The sequence below is a fragment of the Triturus cristatus genome, chromosome 11 (assembly GCF_964204655.1).
Source record: "Triturus cristatus chromosome 11, aTriCri1.1, whole genome shotgun sequence".
Lineage (NCBI taxonomy): Eukaryota > Metazoa > Chordata > Amphibia > Caudata > Salamandridae > Triturus > Triturus cristatus.
In genome coordinates, this window is record NC_140594.1 from 431,650,851 (window position 1) to 431,667,327 (window position 16,477).

At 47.2% G+C, this 16,477-nt stretch overlaps 1 protein-coding gene across 2 annotated transcripts in view; it reads left to right on the forward strand.

Annotated features, from left to right (window-relative positions):
* Positions 1–16,477, forward strand: part of LOC146784382 (glutamine--fructose-6-phosphate aminotransferase [isomerizing] 1) — a 188,614-nt gene that overhangs the window by 158,800 nt on the left and 13,337 nt on the right. For both annotated transcript variants that reach the window (XM_085636301.1, XM_085636302.1), the window contains 3 exons: positions 2,181–2,295; positions 2,921–3,048; positions 7,557–7,724. In XM_085636301.1, coding sequence (XP_085492427.1) covers positions 2,181–2,295; positions 2,921–3,048; positions 7,557–7,724 — 411 coding nt within the window. The remainder of the gene's footprint in view (positions 1–2,180; positions 2,296–2,920; positions 3,049–7,556; positions 7,725–16,477) is intronic.

A 16,477-nucleotide genomic window follows, 5' to 3' on the forward strand; every position in this document is an offset into this window, starting at 1 on the left:
AGAACCCACCAGATTGAAAATACGAAGCAATCCATGCAAACGGGGTGTACAGGATACTGCATACAAAAGCTGTGTGAGTCTCCCTGAGAAAGAAGAGATCTGCTACGCTTGAGTCACTGAGAAGGGAGAACTTGAGGTGTGCGCCTCACCAAGGAGGAAGAAGGCAGCCACACACAACAAGTAATTCATTACAAATGAATCAAACACCTACACTTTCTTAACCACTGCCCATGAGAGTGACTAGAATGCAACCGGCAACATAAAACAGCTGTGCCTGTCAGCGTGAAGGGGACAACAATCTAGATATTCCTGAAGAATGTGGAAGACACGTCTAACTGAAATGCCCAACAGGCAACTCCAACAGCTGTGCCAATCAGCGTGAAGGGAACAGTAAACGGAAGGAGTCACCTGAAGAGCGTAGCTGACTTGGTGTACGACCCGTACAAAGGTGGACACCGTAGACTGCACGACAACCACCAAGCTGTGCCTGTTACCGCAACATAGAACCTGCGGGCCTCCAATCTGTCACGTGAGGAGATCCGAAGGAGACTAGGAGGGTTTTTGCAACCGCTGGGCTGTGCCTGTCCACGTAAAGCGAGATGCAGCAGGCGCCAAATCAGCTGTGTGCGCCCGTGTGAGGGAAGCTGAGAGTAACAAAGCTACCCTTTCGATCAGCTAGGCAGCAGCGTCAGACATCTCTACAAGCGGGCAACAAGAGTTTTTACCAAGCCCCCAACAAAACCGCTCCAGTCAGAGTGGAAGAGCAGGAATGCCTTCCAGTCTTGGATGGCAAGGGAAGGCTGTCGCCCGTAAAGACTGCTTCAGTACCCAGCAGGAGGGAGAGACAGTGAAGCAGCCGGTTAACCGTCTGGGAGGAGGCAGAGCATACGAACAAGTAACTCTCCAGCAGCAGAGTGTAGAACCCGGAGAAAAGGGCTCCCACAGAACTTCCGGACAGCTGTCCATCCAGGTAAGAAGAAGCAAAAGTTCACTTGACTTTCAAAATGTAATAAAAGCACAGTACCCTAGAGGGAAAGCTTCCTTACAATCCCGGAACCGTTCATACAAACAGCCAAAAAGTGGAGAACAGAATAGGGGAGGAGACGGAAAATGCCCCCTTTCACAAGCCAAATCGTCGCCAGTGTTACGAAGATGTACTGACGGTAGAGATACAAAAAGGCTACACTCGGGTATCCAAAAGATAGGCTTTAGTCGTCTCCACTGCTCCACATCACAAATGGCCTGTTTGCCTCAAAGGAATCAGCTCAACATTCTAAGTCAAGCTCCAGACCTAACTGCCGGAACATTCTAAGTCACAGAGGGGAGGAGGGGAGCGGGAAGGTACCAAGTGGGTAAAGAACCAGATTACAATACATGTCTCATCTTTAATATTTTTATGCAACAGTTGAAACAACGTTCTCATACCATCTTCCCCCTTATCCATTCAATTCCCTCATCCATACCCAATACCCTAGCTACACTCTTTACAGTTTGTTTTTTGTTTGGATTTTTTTGTAGCTCGGGGGGCAGTGGAGAGAGGAGCTAAATGTGTGATCATTGGCTATAGGGTACCAGTGGCGATATATTAGCACACTGTCAGAGCGCTACTCTAACCCCTAAATATGGTTGAAGTTGATTACAAGAGTTTGTTTGGCACAGATGTTGAGCTCTCCTTTCACTCCTAGTTGTTCTCTGATAAGAATCTGCTGAGTGGGAAAGTTAAATACTCCTTTTAATGTATAGTGTGATCAGTGCTGAGAGTGTGGGTCTGCTGTTGGGGATTGCAAGCTTTTGTCTCACTCACAGATTTGATCAATGTTGAGGCTGAAGAATAACTGTGGATTGAACCCATCGCTAGTCCCACCAAGTGGTCGATCTCTGGAGGACATGGAGCCCTTCCCACTATGAATATTAGATGTATTTGTACATCTTGACATTTTTTGATTTCTCTTGGGGTTAATGCTTTCATGCCTTCCCAACGGTGTAGTGTTTAACAAAAACAAATAAAAGATCATCTTTGTCAAACTAGAAATAATTGCCTTCAGTAGAATTATGTTTTATTTTAGTTGATAACTTGTCTATTTTGCAACTGTCTATTTAAACATCCTGTGCCAATGTGTTTTCTTGCACTCATTACTACTTGTTCTTGCTGTTTACTACATATTTCTCTGTATCTCTAGGCCTACACAAGCCAACTGGTGTCCCTAGTGATGTTCGCCCTCATGGTTTGTGATGACAGAATATCTATGCAGGAACGACGCCGACAGATCTTGCAGGGCCTGAAGGCGCTTCCAGGTATAATAGCTTGATTCCTCCTAAAAAATGGATTTTCGTCCAATGGTAATTATCCAGCATTGGTTCTTTCCTACGAAGAGCTACGTGATGCCCTGATGCGAGGGAACTATTCAAAACATGTAAATTTATACCCCATTACTGAGTATTTAATCATGGAGGTAAATATTTGGGTTTTTTTCTGCTTCTTTCCCCGTTTTGGTCACGTGTTTTCTGTTTTTAATATAAACAACTGGAATGATTGCCTCCGATCTTCTTTTGGGGCATTGACCAGGGAAGTGCGAGTACCTCTACCACTGAGAGTATGGTTATCACTGTTAATTTTGTTGTGCACTTTCATGCCTCAGCCATCAATGGGTAGTGCAGTTTTTTTCAGCTTTGCTTTGCATGATGAGTTTGAGTTTGACCTGTACTGTCTCCAGACAGCAGAAGTGCTGTGCCCCCTCTGGTTTCAGAACTCGGTTGCTGTATTACCCCTGACCCCGTTACCCATTCAAGCTAGATCATGTCCCACATTTTACTGCTAGATTAAGTGCTGGAGTTAAAATGTACTTTGTCATGTTTTACAAAATGTGATTTTCTCATGATATTTATTTTGAAATCACTTTTGCACGTGTCTTTCTAATAGACTTGATCAAGGAAGTACTTAGTCTTGATGACGATATTCAGAAGCTGGCCACTGAGCTTCACCATCAGAAGTCCATTTTGATCATGGGTCGTGGCTATCACTACGCTACTTGCCTTGAGGGAGCTTTGGTGAGTTTGTATTTGAAAATCAAAATCGAAAACAAAAACTGCATTTCTAAAAGGTGAAGTGCAAGCATTTCCTGTCTTCTTAATCTAATATTGAGAAAATATTAGAGCTAATGTACATAAAATTCATTTTAAATATTTTATAATCGAGTATAATGTTTTCCAGCCAGCAATCAGATCATTAATCTAAATTAATTGTTTTGTGTTAGTCAAATGTGAAAATATAATACGTTCCAAACAAATACCTCAGCAGTGGCATGCGTCACTTATTTCAGACCGTGAAATCAAGGCTTTAGCTGCACTGAGCGCAAATAAATGTACATTACATATCCTCACATGTGGGATCAAACAGGTACCACAGCATTGCATATGCAAGAAATAAATGACACTAAACTCTTTCCCAGGTCAAGACCCATGCATCTCCATTGTGGCCTCACCTGTTAACTGCTTTATGAAATCTCTATAAAAAATGATCATTTCAAAATGGGTGTCCTCTTAAAACATCAGTATTAGAATATAAACAGTTCATATCATGTTATAATGCCCAGCCTCTTATTTATTTTTATATTGTACCTTTTTGTTGTGGATGGGGCTAGACTCCAAGTGGTGTAAGAGTTTTATATAGCACAGAGCAGAGCATATAGAGCAAGAAAAAGAGGTATTTATTCTATAAAGTACAAGGTAGATGGATAAAACCGACAATGCAAGACTAAATCCAATAAATAAATAAAATAAAAAATAAAAAAGTTTGAAACCTTTATTTCAGCTCGAGGCCATAAAAGCGCACAAGTAGACAATGATTAAACATTAATAATCAGAGTTTTAATAGATACATATGATAAAAACGAACGCACCTAAAACAACCTTAAAACTGTTGTATGTACTGAGAAACAGGACTCCAAAAAACGTTAAGAATACACATTTTGTTGCATTTGCACACATTAACACAGTGGCACTAAATATTTAGCCATTAGAAACGCTGCATTTAGCCCTGGTTTTCCACTTAGCCAGCAGGTAACGGGAGAGTGCAAAAACCAATGGTTTACTAAGGTCAGTTTTGATATCCTTAGGGCAAACTTATGCTCTCTAATCATGACGAAGTGGTAAAATCCATCACTGCCTACTAGTTGCGTAGGCTGGGCAGAAAAATACGTGTTCTAAAATTTCCTTACAAATTCCACAGGCTGGGCACGGCTATTCATCCGCCGTAGAGGATTTGACCCATATGGTGGTAAATGAACAGAGGTGCAAGATCCCATAATGGAACAAGAACAAGCACCTCGCTTGAGGAGGTTCAATCTCATCCATGAAATCTTCTCTAATGAATGTGTATTTAACCAAGAGAAAGGCATCAGTCAAAAAAGCCGTGACTAGCTTTGGAGTATATTATGGACTTACGGTGCTGCCGATATGCTAGTTTGATGTTGCACCTTGAATTGACCTAGCCCCACTCGGGGTACTCCAAGGTGTGATTGTAGCCCAGTCTCTGCTACGGTGGCTTTAATTAACTTGATCCAGGGTATGTTACTAGAGCCCACCAGCCTGAGTATTTCTTCTAAACCATCTTGATATGGACGGAACTCCAGGGTAGCCCAGATCCTCCTCCAAAAGAGGATGAGACAAAGGCTAATTTGTATCTGAAAGGGTTGTCAACCCAAGACGCAAGAGGCAGCAAAGGCGTGCTTTAAGGATACCCACTAATGGTTGCATATATTGTTTTTTCACCCATTCTAGCGAAGAAACGTCCGGTGGCCCCACAGTTCCACACCATATGTGGCTGTCAGCAGGGCTTGATGGTAGTAAACTTATAGTGCCTACTGTGCCAGTTGGGACATAGAATTATGGGCCAATTTAGTAATACTTGCTGTAGTCTTAGTCTGCACTGCATAATGTGTGCCTGCCACCCTGCCTGCTCTGTCAGTGTAATACCCAGATAAGTAAATGTCTGCACTCTCTTAGGGCTTTCCCTGCCAATGGCGCATGTGCCCTTGATTAACGACCTAGGTTCAATACCATAAATTTGGTTTTGGCTAGACTTATTTAGAGACCCCAAGCTTTGCAAAAAATCTCAAAGTGGTCCAGTAATATTTGAAGGCCCATGGGCGACTTGGAAAAGAGGAGTGTGTCATCAGCAAACATGAGGGCAGGGATGCTCCCGTTTACCAATTTAGGAGCATCATTATCACCCTGTTCTAAATGCTTTATGAGGCCGTTGATGTAGAGTGAGAATAACGTGGGGGCCCCTGCCTAATCCCTTTACTGACAGAAAAGGGCTCTGTTAGCTCGCCCGCCTGCCCACACCTAACCTGTGCGTAGTTATTGTTGTGCAGTCTCACTATAATATATTGTAAATAGTTGGGCACCCCCAACTCCTGCAGGACCCGCCATAAATTTGGCCTTGGGCATAAATCAAAGGCGGAGCAGAGGCCCACGACACGATGTACAGGTGACCTCCCCCCAGAGTAACAACTTTCCAGATTAGCATCAGGAGTCGGAACACCTGGTCAATCATACTTGTGACCTCCCTAAATCCCGCCTGCAGGGGGGACAAGATGTTATTGTCTGTCATCCAATCCTGTAGTCTGCCAAGTATAATTCTGCTCAATAGCTTTTGAGAGCCATCGTGCAGATTAATATGTATGTAGTTTATAGGGAGTTCACAGGGGGCTCTTTTTATATGGGGACTATTTCAGCCCCCGCCTTGGTCAGGGTCAAAGGCCCCTTTTCAAAAAAGCTGTAAACAGCGGTGAAAAGTAGGCTACCCAAATGACAACCTCCCGCTGGAATAAGTCCCCAGGATTTTATCTAATACTGGTGCTTTATTACGAACAATGCCCATGATGGCTGCACAAATTTCCACTACAGATATTTCAGAAAAATTATAATCATACCTAATTGCGTGAATTGTGACCAAAGTCCCTCCAGTACCATCTTCTGCCTCGCCTAGGCTACCAGATGTCTGCCTTAAGGTTCCTGGGCTAATTGATTTACCCAGTTTGGTTGCTGTTACATACAACTGTACATGCAAATCAGCGAAATGTGCCACCCAGTCACTGGCTGTGATGTTAATTGCTATAATACAGTGCCCTTCCCTAGTGCCAGAGGGCATTAAGTTCCAAAAGGCGGATTATCTTTTTGCTTGGCCGTGGCTAAGAGGCTCTCCAACCTTCCCCTTTCCCACACAAATGAAAAAGGTAAAGGATGTGAATCAAACAAGGTTAAGGCCAAGATTGGGAAGGTCTTCCAGTTAGAGAAAAACGTGATCCCTTCTCTTCCCTCCCATTTTGGGATGTTATATAATGGGAGGGAAGAGAATGGATCAAATCCAGCAGGAGTGAAAAATAAGTAGTAAGATAGACGATGACCTATTTTTATACCAATCCGTAATGTTGAGATAGACCGGGAAAGTAACAGGGCCTTTGAGGAAAATTTGTTGAAAAAGTAGTGTTCTGATTGATGTGGTAATGGAGTTCCACTGCCTGGGAGCACATTCTTAAAAGGTTTGTTTGGGGTTCTTTTTGTCTGATAGTAAGGGACTTCAAGTAGGGGGGTGCCGCGAAAGAATCGTTGACTTCCAGAAATGATTAGTTTTTCTGAGAGCTATATCGGGGACTATGCAAGAAATGATTTGTTGATGATGAATGCCAATTTCAGAATATTTCTTCCTTCAAGTGAGTAGCCAGTTTAGTGAAATCAGGATGGGGTGATGTAATCGTACTTCTTTGTGCCTTGCACTTATATGGCAGCATTATGAAAAGCTGCAATTTGAGGATCCAGGTTGAGTTTTTGCATGTCTTTTAGTGGTGGTGACGACCGTCTAATCTTGATATAACTAGGGATTGAATCACATGATTGAACTCCTCAGGAGGATGGAAGTGTTCCATGCAAGAGTTTGATTTGAAGTTGAGCTTCTTTAGCTAAGCAATATATGTTGGATTAGAGTTACAGATTTGTGTACATAAGAAAGCCTAGAGATTTTACTCCATTAACAATGGGTGGTGGCTCATTGTAAGAACTGCTAGGCAGTCAAAGGGGTGGAGCAGCTTTGAAATATCGGCCACCATAGCTTGGATTTTCAACAGCACATGAATAAATCAAGCAAAAGGGACTTCTCTGCTCTTCAAATCATTTCTGGAATGTACAACGGCAACTTGGAAGTTCAATTCTACTTCTACAGCCTGTTTAAAGACTGATGTATCTTGGATGTTGACGTTTAAATACTTTGATCATTTCTGCCTGAGGTTTCCTAGGTGCTCTGCTAAGAGGAACATTTTTTTAGGTGTTTTGTGTGGGTGGACTGTCCATGGAAAAATACACCTTACTGCCACAATGGCGGAGACTTCTAGTAAGGCCAGAAAGACCCCATTGTTAAATGATTGTGATCTATCGATCTTCCCAGCATATGTACAGTTCTAAGCCTAGTTAAGCCACATGATTTTCTAGAAGACTATAGTTTTATGATTTTAAAATGTAGAGCTAATTTTTCTGTTGCTTATTCTCTCATTCTACAGAAAATAAAGGAAATCACATATATGCACTCCGAGGGAATCCTAGCTGGTGAGCTGAAGCACGGCCCACTGGCTCTGGTGGATAAACTCATGCCTGTTATCATGATTATCATGAGAGACCACACCTACAACAAGTGCCAAAATGCCTTTCAACAAGTTATAGCTCGCCAGGTAAGCGTGTGGATGGTTTGTGGGAGAGAATAAAACCTTCATCAGTGGCAGAAGCCTTCAATCAATCAGCAGATGGTCCAAGACCATCCCAGTCTCTGTCGTAGTGCATTCAACTTGGGAATAATAACAGTTCATTGTAGACTTCTTTTTAGGTCTCGCGCCTAGCGTTGCAGTGCGTAGCATTGCTCGCGCAGCAAGAGACCTCTTGTAGGGGTTTGTAAACGGCCCTAGGAACCGCACACGCTTGTGCGTGTGCTTTTCCTTTTGGCCCACGCTATTGACCTTTGCGTGCGTCTTTTTTATCAAAGACAGCACGCAATTGGCCAAAGGCGGGTGCATTGCTCTGCCCATGGCCTATTGGCGCTCACCGCCGCCATGTGGTTTCAATTATCGTGCCCAGACATGGGCGCGATAATTGAAACCATATGGCTTGCTGTGGCGCACGCGCGCACCACTCGCGGGCTTGTCATAGTCAGTTCCTGCTCTCCTGGTAGGATTTAAATCAAGATGTCTGCATGCTTTCGTTTATTCGCTAAACTCTGAACTGAATTTAAGTCTCAAGGATGCACCGCAGAGTGTGCTGGAGTGACGCTACGTGATTTTTGGTACTATTGCTAAACAAAATAAATGGCAGGTGTCTTGCTTTTTAAGACCCGAATTTTTTTTTTAAAAGTGTCGCAGAACACCAGGTCGACAACTGAATTGTCACTGGAATGTTGCCCCTGGTGACTCATGCTGGAATGTTCTGCCCCCAGCGCGTGCTGGGCCTGGCGCGTGCAGATGGCTGCGGGGGACCTTTCTGCCAAGGTCTCCGAGCACTGACTCACCGACGGCATTAGTGGGCTGCGTCCTTTGTAGCGAGATTACTTGTTAAAAGAGAACCACAGAAACATTGAATACTCTGTCGTAAGAGCTAATGAACTGGAGAAACCAACAGCGAATGCGTTTCACAGTCTTATAACACGCACCGTGTAAACCCATTCAGCTGTAGATAAACCCCAGGTTCTTTCCTCGTGGGAATACGTCACAGGAATGAGATGTCCTTTTTCAGTTTTAACGCATGCACACATAATTAGCCTTCGTTCTGTGGACGTAAAGTGTAGATTCTAAGCCAGTATTTGGTACCTGTGTAGTATCAGTGCTTAATTTGAGCCAGTGGTTTCCGGTGTTGTCACTGGCACCGAATTGTCAACATCGCACGTAAGACAGTTCACCAAAAGGTCACGCTGCTTTATCTAACACGACACGACCCGGCCCACTTAATGCCCTAAGCAGGGGGTAGTATTCAAGGCAGCGTCTAGCCGAGAAAAAACAATCAGATTTGTTTCAGGGGGTGTAGAATGCAGATCTGTACAATTGGCTACAAGGTGCAGAGGGAGTGATGTAGCGCGGGGGCCAAAGGCCTCCACCCCCTTACCTGCGGCCGTCGCAGGGCAGCAATCGCAGGAACTTTTTGAACCCCCTGAGCTAGAAAATAATTTTTTCGATACTTCCAGTGGCCCTGATTATAGCGTGGTTCCGAGTTGCAGCAATGTTTATTATATAGAAGGGTTGGGGGGGCATTATTACAGTGGCTGTAGCAGTGATGGCAGCTGTGTATTGGTGGGTGTAGGATTCGGCATGTGTGCAGGCTGGGCATAGTATCTCAAGGAGACGTGTTGTCATATGTGTAGCACGACGAATACCATGCAGAGACAAGTCGGCAGCGGTGTGTTTTGCAGTGCACAATGGGAGAAGTGAATATCCGGGTTCTCCCACCCCCTCCGTACTCTGTTGTGCTTATTAAAAGACAGACGGCAGTGAGATGAGGAATGAAGTTGACTTCCTGAAACATAGTGGATAATATGCTGAATTCCAATTTAAACCAGCTCTCCTGCAGTTCTTGGCTCTGCTTTATCCCCCCCCCCCCCCCCCCCCGCCCATCTTTGGATTCCAAATGCTTGTTTAAACAGCTAGGGACTATTTTTAACTTCGGTGGTAGACTGCTTCGCGCTCGCCCCCATTTAAGGAATCGGAGTTTCACACCCTGGCCTTCATACCGGGGTTTTCAGAGGACCCAGGGGCAGGTGAAAGGTTCGGGGTGATGTTCAGTGAATACTGGGACCTGCATCAGTTCAAATAATGCTCAATCCAAGGCCGAGCTGGTCCCATGTTCAGGGCGCCAACCTTCAGAGGAGAGCACCGAGCAGCCTCATTAAGGGCATGCAGTCAGCAGTCTCAATCTGGCTCCAGGGATTCAGCTTATTTTTTTTAAATCAGTTTTTTTTTATGTCCATTATAGCGCCTCCGTTTAACCCTCATCTAACTTCCTTCTTTCTGTCCCAGCTACCTGGAACCCTCTGCCCAGCTACCCCAACCTGCTCCTCACCAACAACTTGAAATTACGTTGAAACAGATGAGCTGTGTGTTATTTAGGGAGTCTGGGGTAGTGGTGGAGATGTAGAGCGCAACAAGCATTTGCAATGCAATAGGTCTCGCATGTACACGTGTTTCAGCTATTGGCATTGTAAATGGCAATGACTATTATTTATGTGTTGGTTTTTAAAACATTAATAAAGGGCATTGTCATTTACAATGCCAATAGGTTAAACTCTCGATCTTAGTAAGTTCTTGTTACTTGCAACATGTTTATAAGAGTGTCACAGCGCAATGATATGGCGTCTATGACTTCAGCAAAGCATTACTGAAAGTATGAGCTATTGCCGTTCCATTAATATTAGCAACGCCAATAGCTAAAACTTTCACTAATGCGAGACCTATTGCATTGCAAATGCTTGTTCTGGCTCTTGATGGCTCTTTTCCTTTTGATGACCCTTTTTTATGTGGTTTAATCCCTCCCTTCAGAGCTTCTAGCGAGGTGTAATACAGGTCATTTAACCCCTTGGCTGATCTAGTGAGAGGTGTGTGTGTGTGTGTGTCTGTCTGTCTGTCTGTCTGTCTGTCTGTCTGTCTGTCTGTCTGTCTGTCTCCTTGTGCTGTGGGAGCTGTTAAAGAGTTTGCAAGGGCCTGATACCTTGTGTGCACTGGCAAACACCAGAAAGAGGCGATACAGTTCTCACGTCAGGCTGCCATGCCATATCAAACACATATCGAATGGACAACGTAAAGATTCCCTAATCTCTTCAAGGTGCATCCAATGATTGAGCCTGTGGTTGGAGTTACAGGAGTGAGTAAGGCAACTAACCCGAACTTCTCCATATCAATGCCAACCAGGGGCCGTATTATGGAAAGTGATCCAAGGACGAAACTGTCATGTGAGCCCGCTTTGCGTGCCCCCGGTGCACTTTGGTATTACAGAAATGGCCACAGACACTTGTGCAGCCCTTTCTGTAATCCAGAGAGGGCTGGCGCACATAGTGTCAGCGCTGTCACCAGAGGGTGTTCCCTCAATTGCATGGGGGCCTGACCCCATGCAAATGAGTGAATCCCTTGCGTCATATTATAGGTGTGAGCGTAGAGGCAAAGAAGCTGTCAGGAGGCGCACTGTCAGAGTTCCCCCTGATAGCAGCCCTCTGCAGGGGGGAAAGAGGGTCCTATAGACCCCCAGACAACAGTTTGCAGGCGGGTGCAGTCACCCACCTGCAAAGAGATCTCTAATCCCCCTTAAAGGTGCAGGCGGGTTGCTGCCTGCACAGTGAAACACCGAGCGGCTGCTTCAAAACCATTTTGTACTTCACTTGAATGCACTGCCCACGACTTCGTGGCTGCCCTAGGGACAACAAGTTCAAAATAATACGACGCACTCTCCTTGTTTGCGCTGGGCGCATCTTTTTAAAGGTGCGCCCAGCTCAGCAAAAAGAGCACGCCATATTCTGTCATCTCATTTTTGTTTTCTGTTGGGGTGGGAAGGAGGTGGGAAAAATGCAAGAGGAGTACCCAACCATCTGAAAGAGACACGTTAGTGATAGATTCCTTACCTTAGAATATCCCCAGGCGTCCGATCCCGGAAAGTTTTCATCAGCAGTACCCCAGCGTGTCGGAAGGTGGCGTCTTGCAGCTCCGCGTCCGTCGCTGGCGTTGTAAGCGCTGAGGTGATGTCCCGGAGACTACATAGCCGCCACACATGCGCACTGATGTCAGTTCTTGCTTTTTCCGCGCCAGCAAGCTCGGATCCGGTTAGAGTACATACCCTAGTCACTTTTTGACTAAACGTTTGAGACTTTTTGTCTTCTATTTTTAAGTCTTTGACTCCTGGTGCCACCTAGGGATGCCTGGATTTAAATCCTGCGGGGCCTGTCGCCATACAATGGCGGTGGCTGACCCCCATGGCGTCTCTCTACTGTCTGGAGCGCGACCATGACTCTCGGTCATGGTCCGACTGTCTGGTCATGGCTCCGAAGGCCTTGCAGGAGCGTTCCCGTAAGCTACTGGAGGCCCGGTAGTCGTCCCCAGTACCGTCAGAGGTCCAGGGGTCGCTCGAGGAATCGCTCGCGGAGCCATCGTCCTCGCTCCCTGGGGTCGAAGTCTTCCCACTTGGATTCGGGTAAGAGACGTCATAAGAAGTTGAAAAAGCGATTCTGCTCTCTGATGTCCCCTCGTCGGTCTCTGGACGAGGGGGCCGGGAGTACCACCCCCGTGGCTCCTTTGGAGCCTGTGAGTCCCGCGGCCTACCCACCTTATCCGGGTCCGTCTGCGACTCCTGCCTAGGTCAAGATTTTCTTGCAGCCATGGACCGCCTCTTCAGGCCTCGGGCTCCCTCCGGCGTGCCTTCGGGCCCCGCGGTTCCAGTTGAGGGCCCTTCCTTGCCACTGGCTCCGGTCGCGGTTGGTTCAGTTCCACCCACCGCCCTTGCCCGAGTTCCCGGACAATTTTGCTCCTGGTTGGGACCCTAATTGGGACACAGAGCTGGACCGGCGTCGACTGTTGCCGGTCCCTGTGTCGTTCGACCATTTGTATTCCCCTGCCCCCCCCCATCCCCCACCACCACCACCACCACCACCACCATCACCACCACCACCACCGCAGCCTGTGGAGGAAGGGAACCATTTTGTGCTTCTCTTTGGCCAAGGGGGCCATCGACCGTGTTCCTGGGCCAGAAGTAGGACGTGGTTGTTATTCCGACTACTTTCTGGTCCCCAAGAAACAGAAAGGGGGCCTGTGTCCCATCTTGGACCTCAGGAACGTAAACTGCTTCCTCCGGAAGGAGAAGTTCAAGATGTTGACTCTAGCTCAGGTCTTGACTGCCCTCGACCCTGGAGACTGGTTGGTAGCGTTGGACTTGTAGGACGCTTATTTTCACATCCCCGTCCTTCCGGCCCACCGGCGTTACCTGTGGTTCACGGTGGGCCAAGTGCACTTTTAGTTTGCCGTGCTTCCCTTCGGCCTTACCAGTGCCCCTCTCGTGTTCACAAAGGTGATAGCGGTGTTCGCAGCTCATATGCACAGATCAGGGGTTTCAGTCTTCCCCTATCTCGACGACTGGTTGTTGACGGCGGGCTCGCCCCAGGCAGCGGTCTCCCACCTCCAGATTACGGCCGAACTCCTGCATTTGCTGGGGTTCTCCATCGACGTGCCGAAGTTGCACATGAGTCCCTCTCAGAAGCTCCCCTTCATTGGAGCAGTTCTGGATTTGACGCAGTTTCGGGTTTATGCTCCCGAGCAGCGAGTCCGGGATATTAAGGCATGATTCCGATCTTTTAGCCTCTATTCCGGGTTTCAGTCAGGATGACCCTCCGGCACCTGGGCCTCATGGCCTCCTGCATTCTCCTAGTGCAACATACCAGATGGCATATGCGGGCTCTGCAGTGGAACCTGAAGTTCCAGTGGGCGCAGCATCAGGGCAACCTGTCCGATCATGTCCAGATCTCGGAGGTCACTGCACACTACTTGCAGTGGTGGCTCACGAATCACGATTGGGCAGATCCCTCTTTCTTCCCCAACCGGAGCACACAGTGGTGACGGATGCGTCCCGCCTAGGATGGGGCTGCTGCATGGGAGAGGCAGAGCTCAGGGGCCCCTGGTCTCCGGCGGAGTCCCGGCTCCATATCAACCTTTTGGAGCTTCGGGCGATCCGACTTGCACTGAAAGCATTCCTTCCCTCTGTCCGGGGAAGTGTAGTGCAGGTGTTCACCACTGCCATGTGGTATTGCAAAAAACAGGGCGGGGTGGGGTCGGGGACCCTATGTCAGGAGGCTCTCCACCTCTGGGCATTACCTGGGTGGTTCAACACCTGGCAGGTTCTCTGAACGCCAGAGTGGACGAACTCCGCCGCCAGTGCATGATGGATCACGAATGGCGTCTTCACTCGGAGGCGGCGCAAGGTCTCTTTCTGCAGTGGGGAGAGCCTTGGTTAGATCTATTCGCCACAGAAGAGAACCCGCAATTTTATCAACTTTGGAATTTCTCTGCGGCGCTTTTCGGCACGAGTGGAGCTGCGGTCTGTTGTACGCCTTTTCGCCTATACCACTTCTGCCCAGAGTGCTGAAGAAGATTCGGTGCGACCGGGCCCAAATCATCCTTGTGGCTCCGGATTGGGCACGAAGATACTGGTATCCTGAGCTACTAAGCATGGCGATTGCTCCTCCGATCCGGCTGCCTCTTAGGGACAATCTTCTGTCACAGCAACAGGGGATGGTCCTCCACCCGACCCTGCCCAGCTCCACCTCCATGCGTGGAGATTGAGCGGCGACAGTTGACAGCTTTCGACCTTCCTTCCGAAGTCTGACATTATTCTGGCAGCCAGGCGTCCATCCACTAAGACGGTATACGCCTGCAGGCGGAACAAATTTGTGGCATGGTGCACAGCAAAGGCTGTGGATCCCCTTGCTGCCCCTCTTTCCGAGGTCCTTCTGTTCCTTCTCTCTTTGCCCCAGCAGGGCTCTGTTATGAGCACTATCAAAGGTTATCTCTCGGCCATTTCCGCCTTTCTACGGCTTCCAGATCAGCCTTCTCTTTTTAAGTCCCCAATTGTTAATCGCTTCCTGAAAGGCATTACACACACGTTTCCTCCCGTGCCCTTCATAATGCCCCAATGGGACTTTAAATCTTGTCTTGACTTATCTGATGTGTGCTCCCTTTGAGCCACTGCATAACTGTCCTTTACGTCTTCTTACTCTAAAGACGGCTTTCCTGGTAGCTATCACCTCTGTCAGTAGAGTGAGTGAGCTCCAGGCTCTTTCTTCTAAACCTCCTTTTCTCTCTGTTCATCCTGACAAAGTGGTTTTAAGGACTCGTCCTTCTTTCTTGCCAAAGCTTGTCATGCCCTTACACATCGGGCACACCATCACTTTGCCCACCTTCTTTCCGCATCCTTCAAAAGAAGGAGAGGCTCCATCGTCTGGACCCAAAACGTGCTCTCTCGTTCTATCTGAAGTGCACACAACAGTTCCGGGTGGATGACCAACTTTTTGTTGGCTACGTGGGTGCCAAAAATGGTCGGGCCGTGCACAAACGGACCATCTCTCGGTGGGTTGTTCTCTGCATCAAAGCTTGTTACTCGTTGGCTAAGAAGGAACCTCCTGTGGGGCTGTGTGCCCATTCTACCAGGGCAACGGCAGCCACTAGTGCTTTGGGACGCGGTGTTCCCTTGCAGGACATCTGTCAGGCAGCTACGTGGGCCTCGCTGCACCCTTTTACCAAGGACTACTACCTAGACAGCCAAGTCCGGAGGGACGGCTTATTTGGCTGTTCGGTTCTCTGGGACTTTCTGGTGTGATTTTGGTTCGTAGACCCTCCTCCGGGGTAGGTATTGCTGGGGTATCTTTTCTAAGGTAAGGAATCTATCACTAACGTGTCTCTTTCAGATGCACAAGTTACTACTTGTGTAACGATATATCTGTAAGAGAAATTGTTAGTGATAGATTCCTTACCGCCCCACCCATCCTCCCCGTTCTGCGAACTGATTTCTAGGGTTAAGGTCATCCTTTTCAGGGCCCTAGTTTCATGGCACCAGTGGTCATTTTCTTGCATGGCTCTGCGTTCCTGGCGCAGAAAGTCGTGTACAGAACTGCCATCAGCGCGCATGGGTGGCGCCTAAGTAGTCTCCATGACGTCATCTCGGCGCTTATGACGCCAGCGACGGACGCGGAGCCGCACAACGCCACCTTCCGACGCACTGGGGAACTGCTGATGAAATCTTTCCGGATCCAGTCTGACGCCTGGGGATATTCTAAGGTAAGGAATCTATCACTAACTAATGTCTCTTACAGATATATCGTGACACAAGTAGTAACTTGTACAACAGAAGAAAAGACCCAGTAGATTGAGATTTGAAGGGGGGAGACTAGCGTCGTTCTTGGTTCCTTACAGTCTCTTCTTCCTGGTTCATTTCAAACACTTTCTTTGTCTCAAAATGCTGATGAACCTGCTTTTTAGTCCTCTACATGGTATCTGGCACCTAAGCGTATTAACAAATAGTAGACAATGTCCGTTTCCTCTGTCCTGATCTGTTCCCTCGAGGGCAAGACTTTTCGCAAGCCCATTGTGTGAGAATGATTTTGTGCTTCGCTTCAACGGTTACTAATTCCTGCTGCTGCAGGAAATGGAAATAATCCCTTACAAGTGGATGTCGAAAGCACTACAGATCAGCTAGTCCCTTGTCTTCAGACCATCATTTACTCTCCCCAAAAAGCGCTACTAAACCCTCTCCATTTGTTTTGTGATCTGTCCATGGTAGAGGAAATTTCCATTTCTCGTTCCATTTGAAGGGGACCAGTGGATATGTATAACTTTCCCATACCTACCCTGAGGTATTGTTCTTTCCCTGTGTTAAGGACATTTATGGAAGCTAGAAAGAGATTTATCTCCTTAAGTGT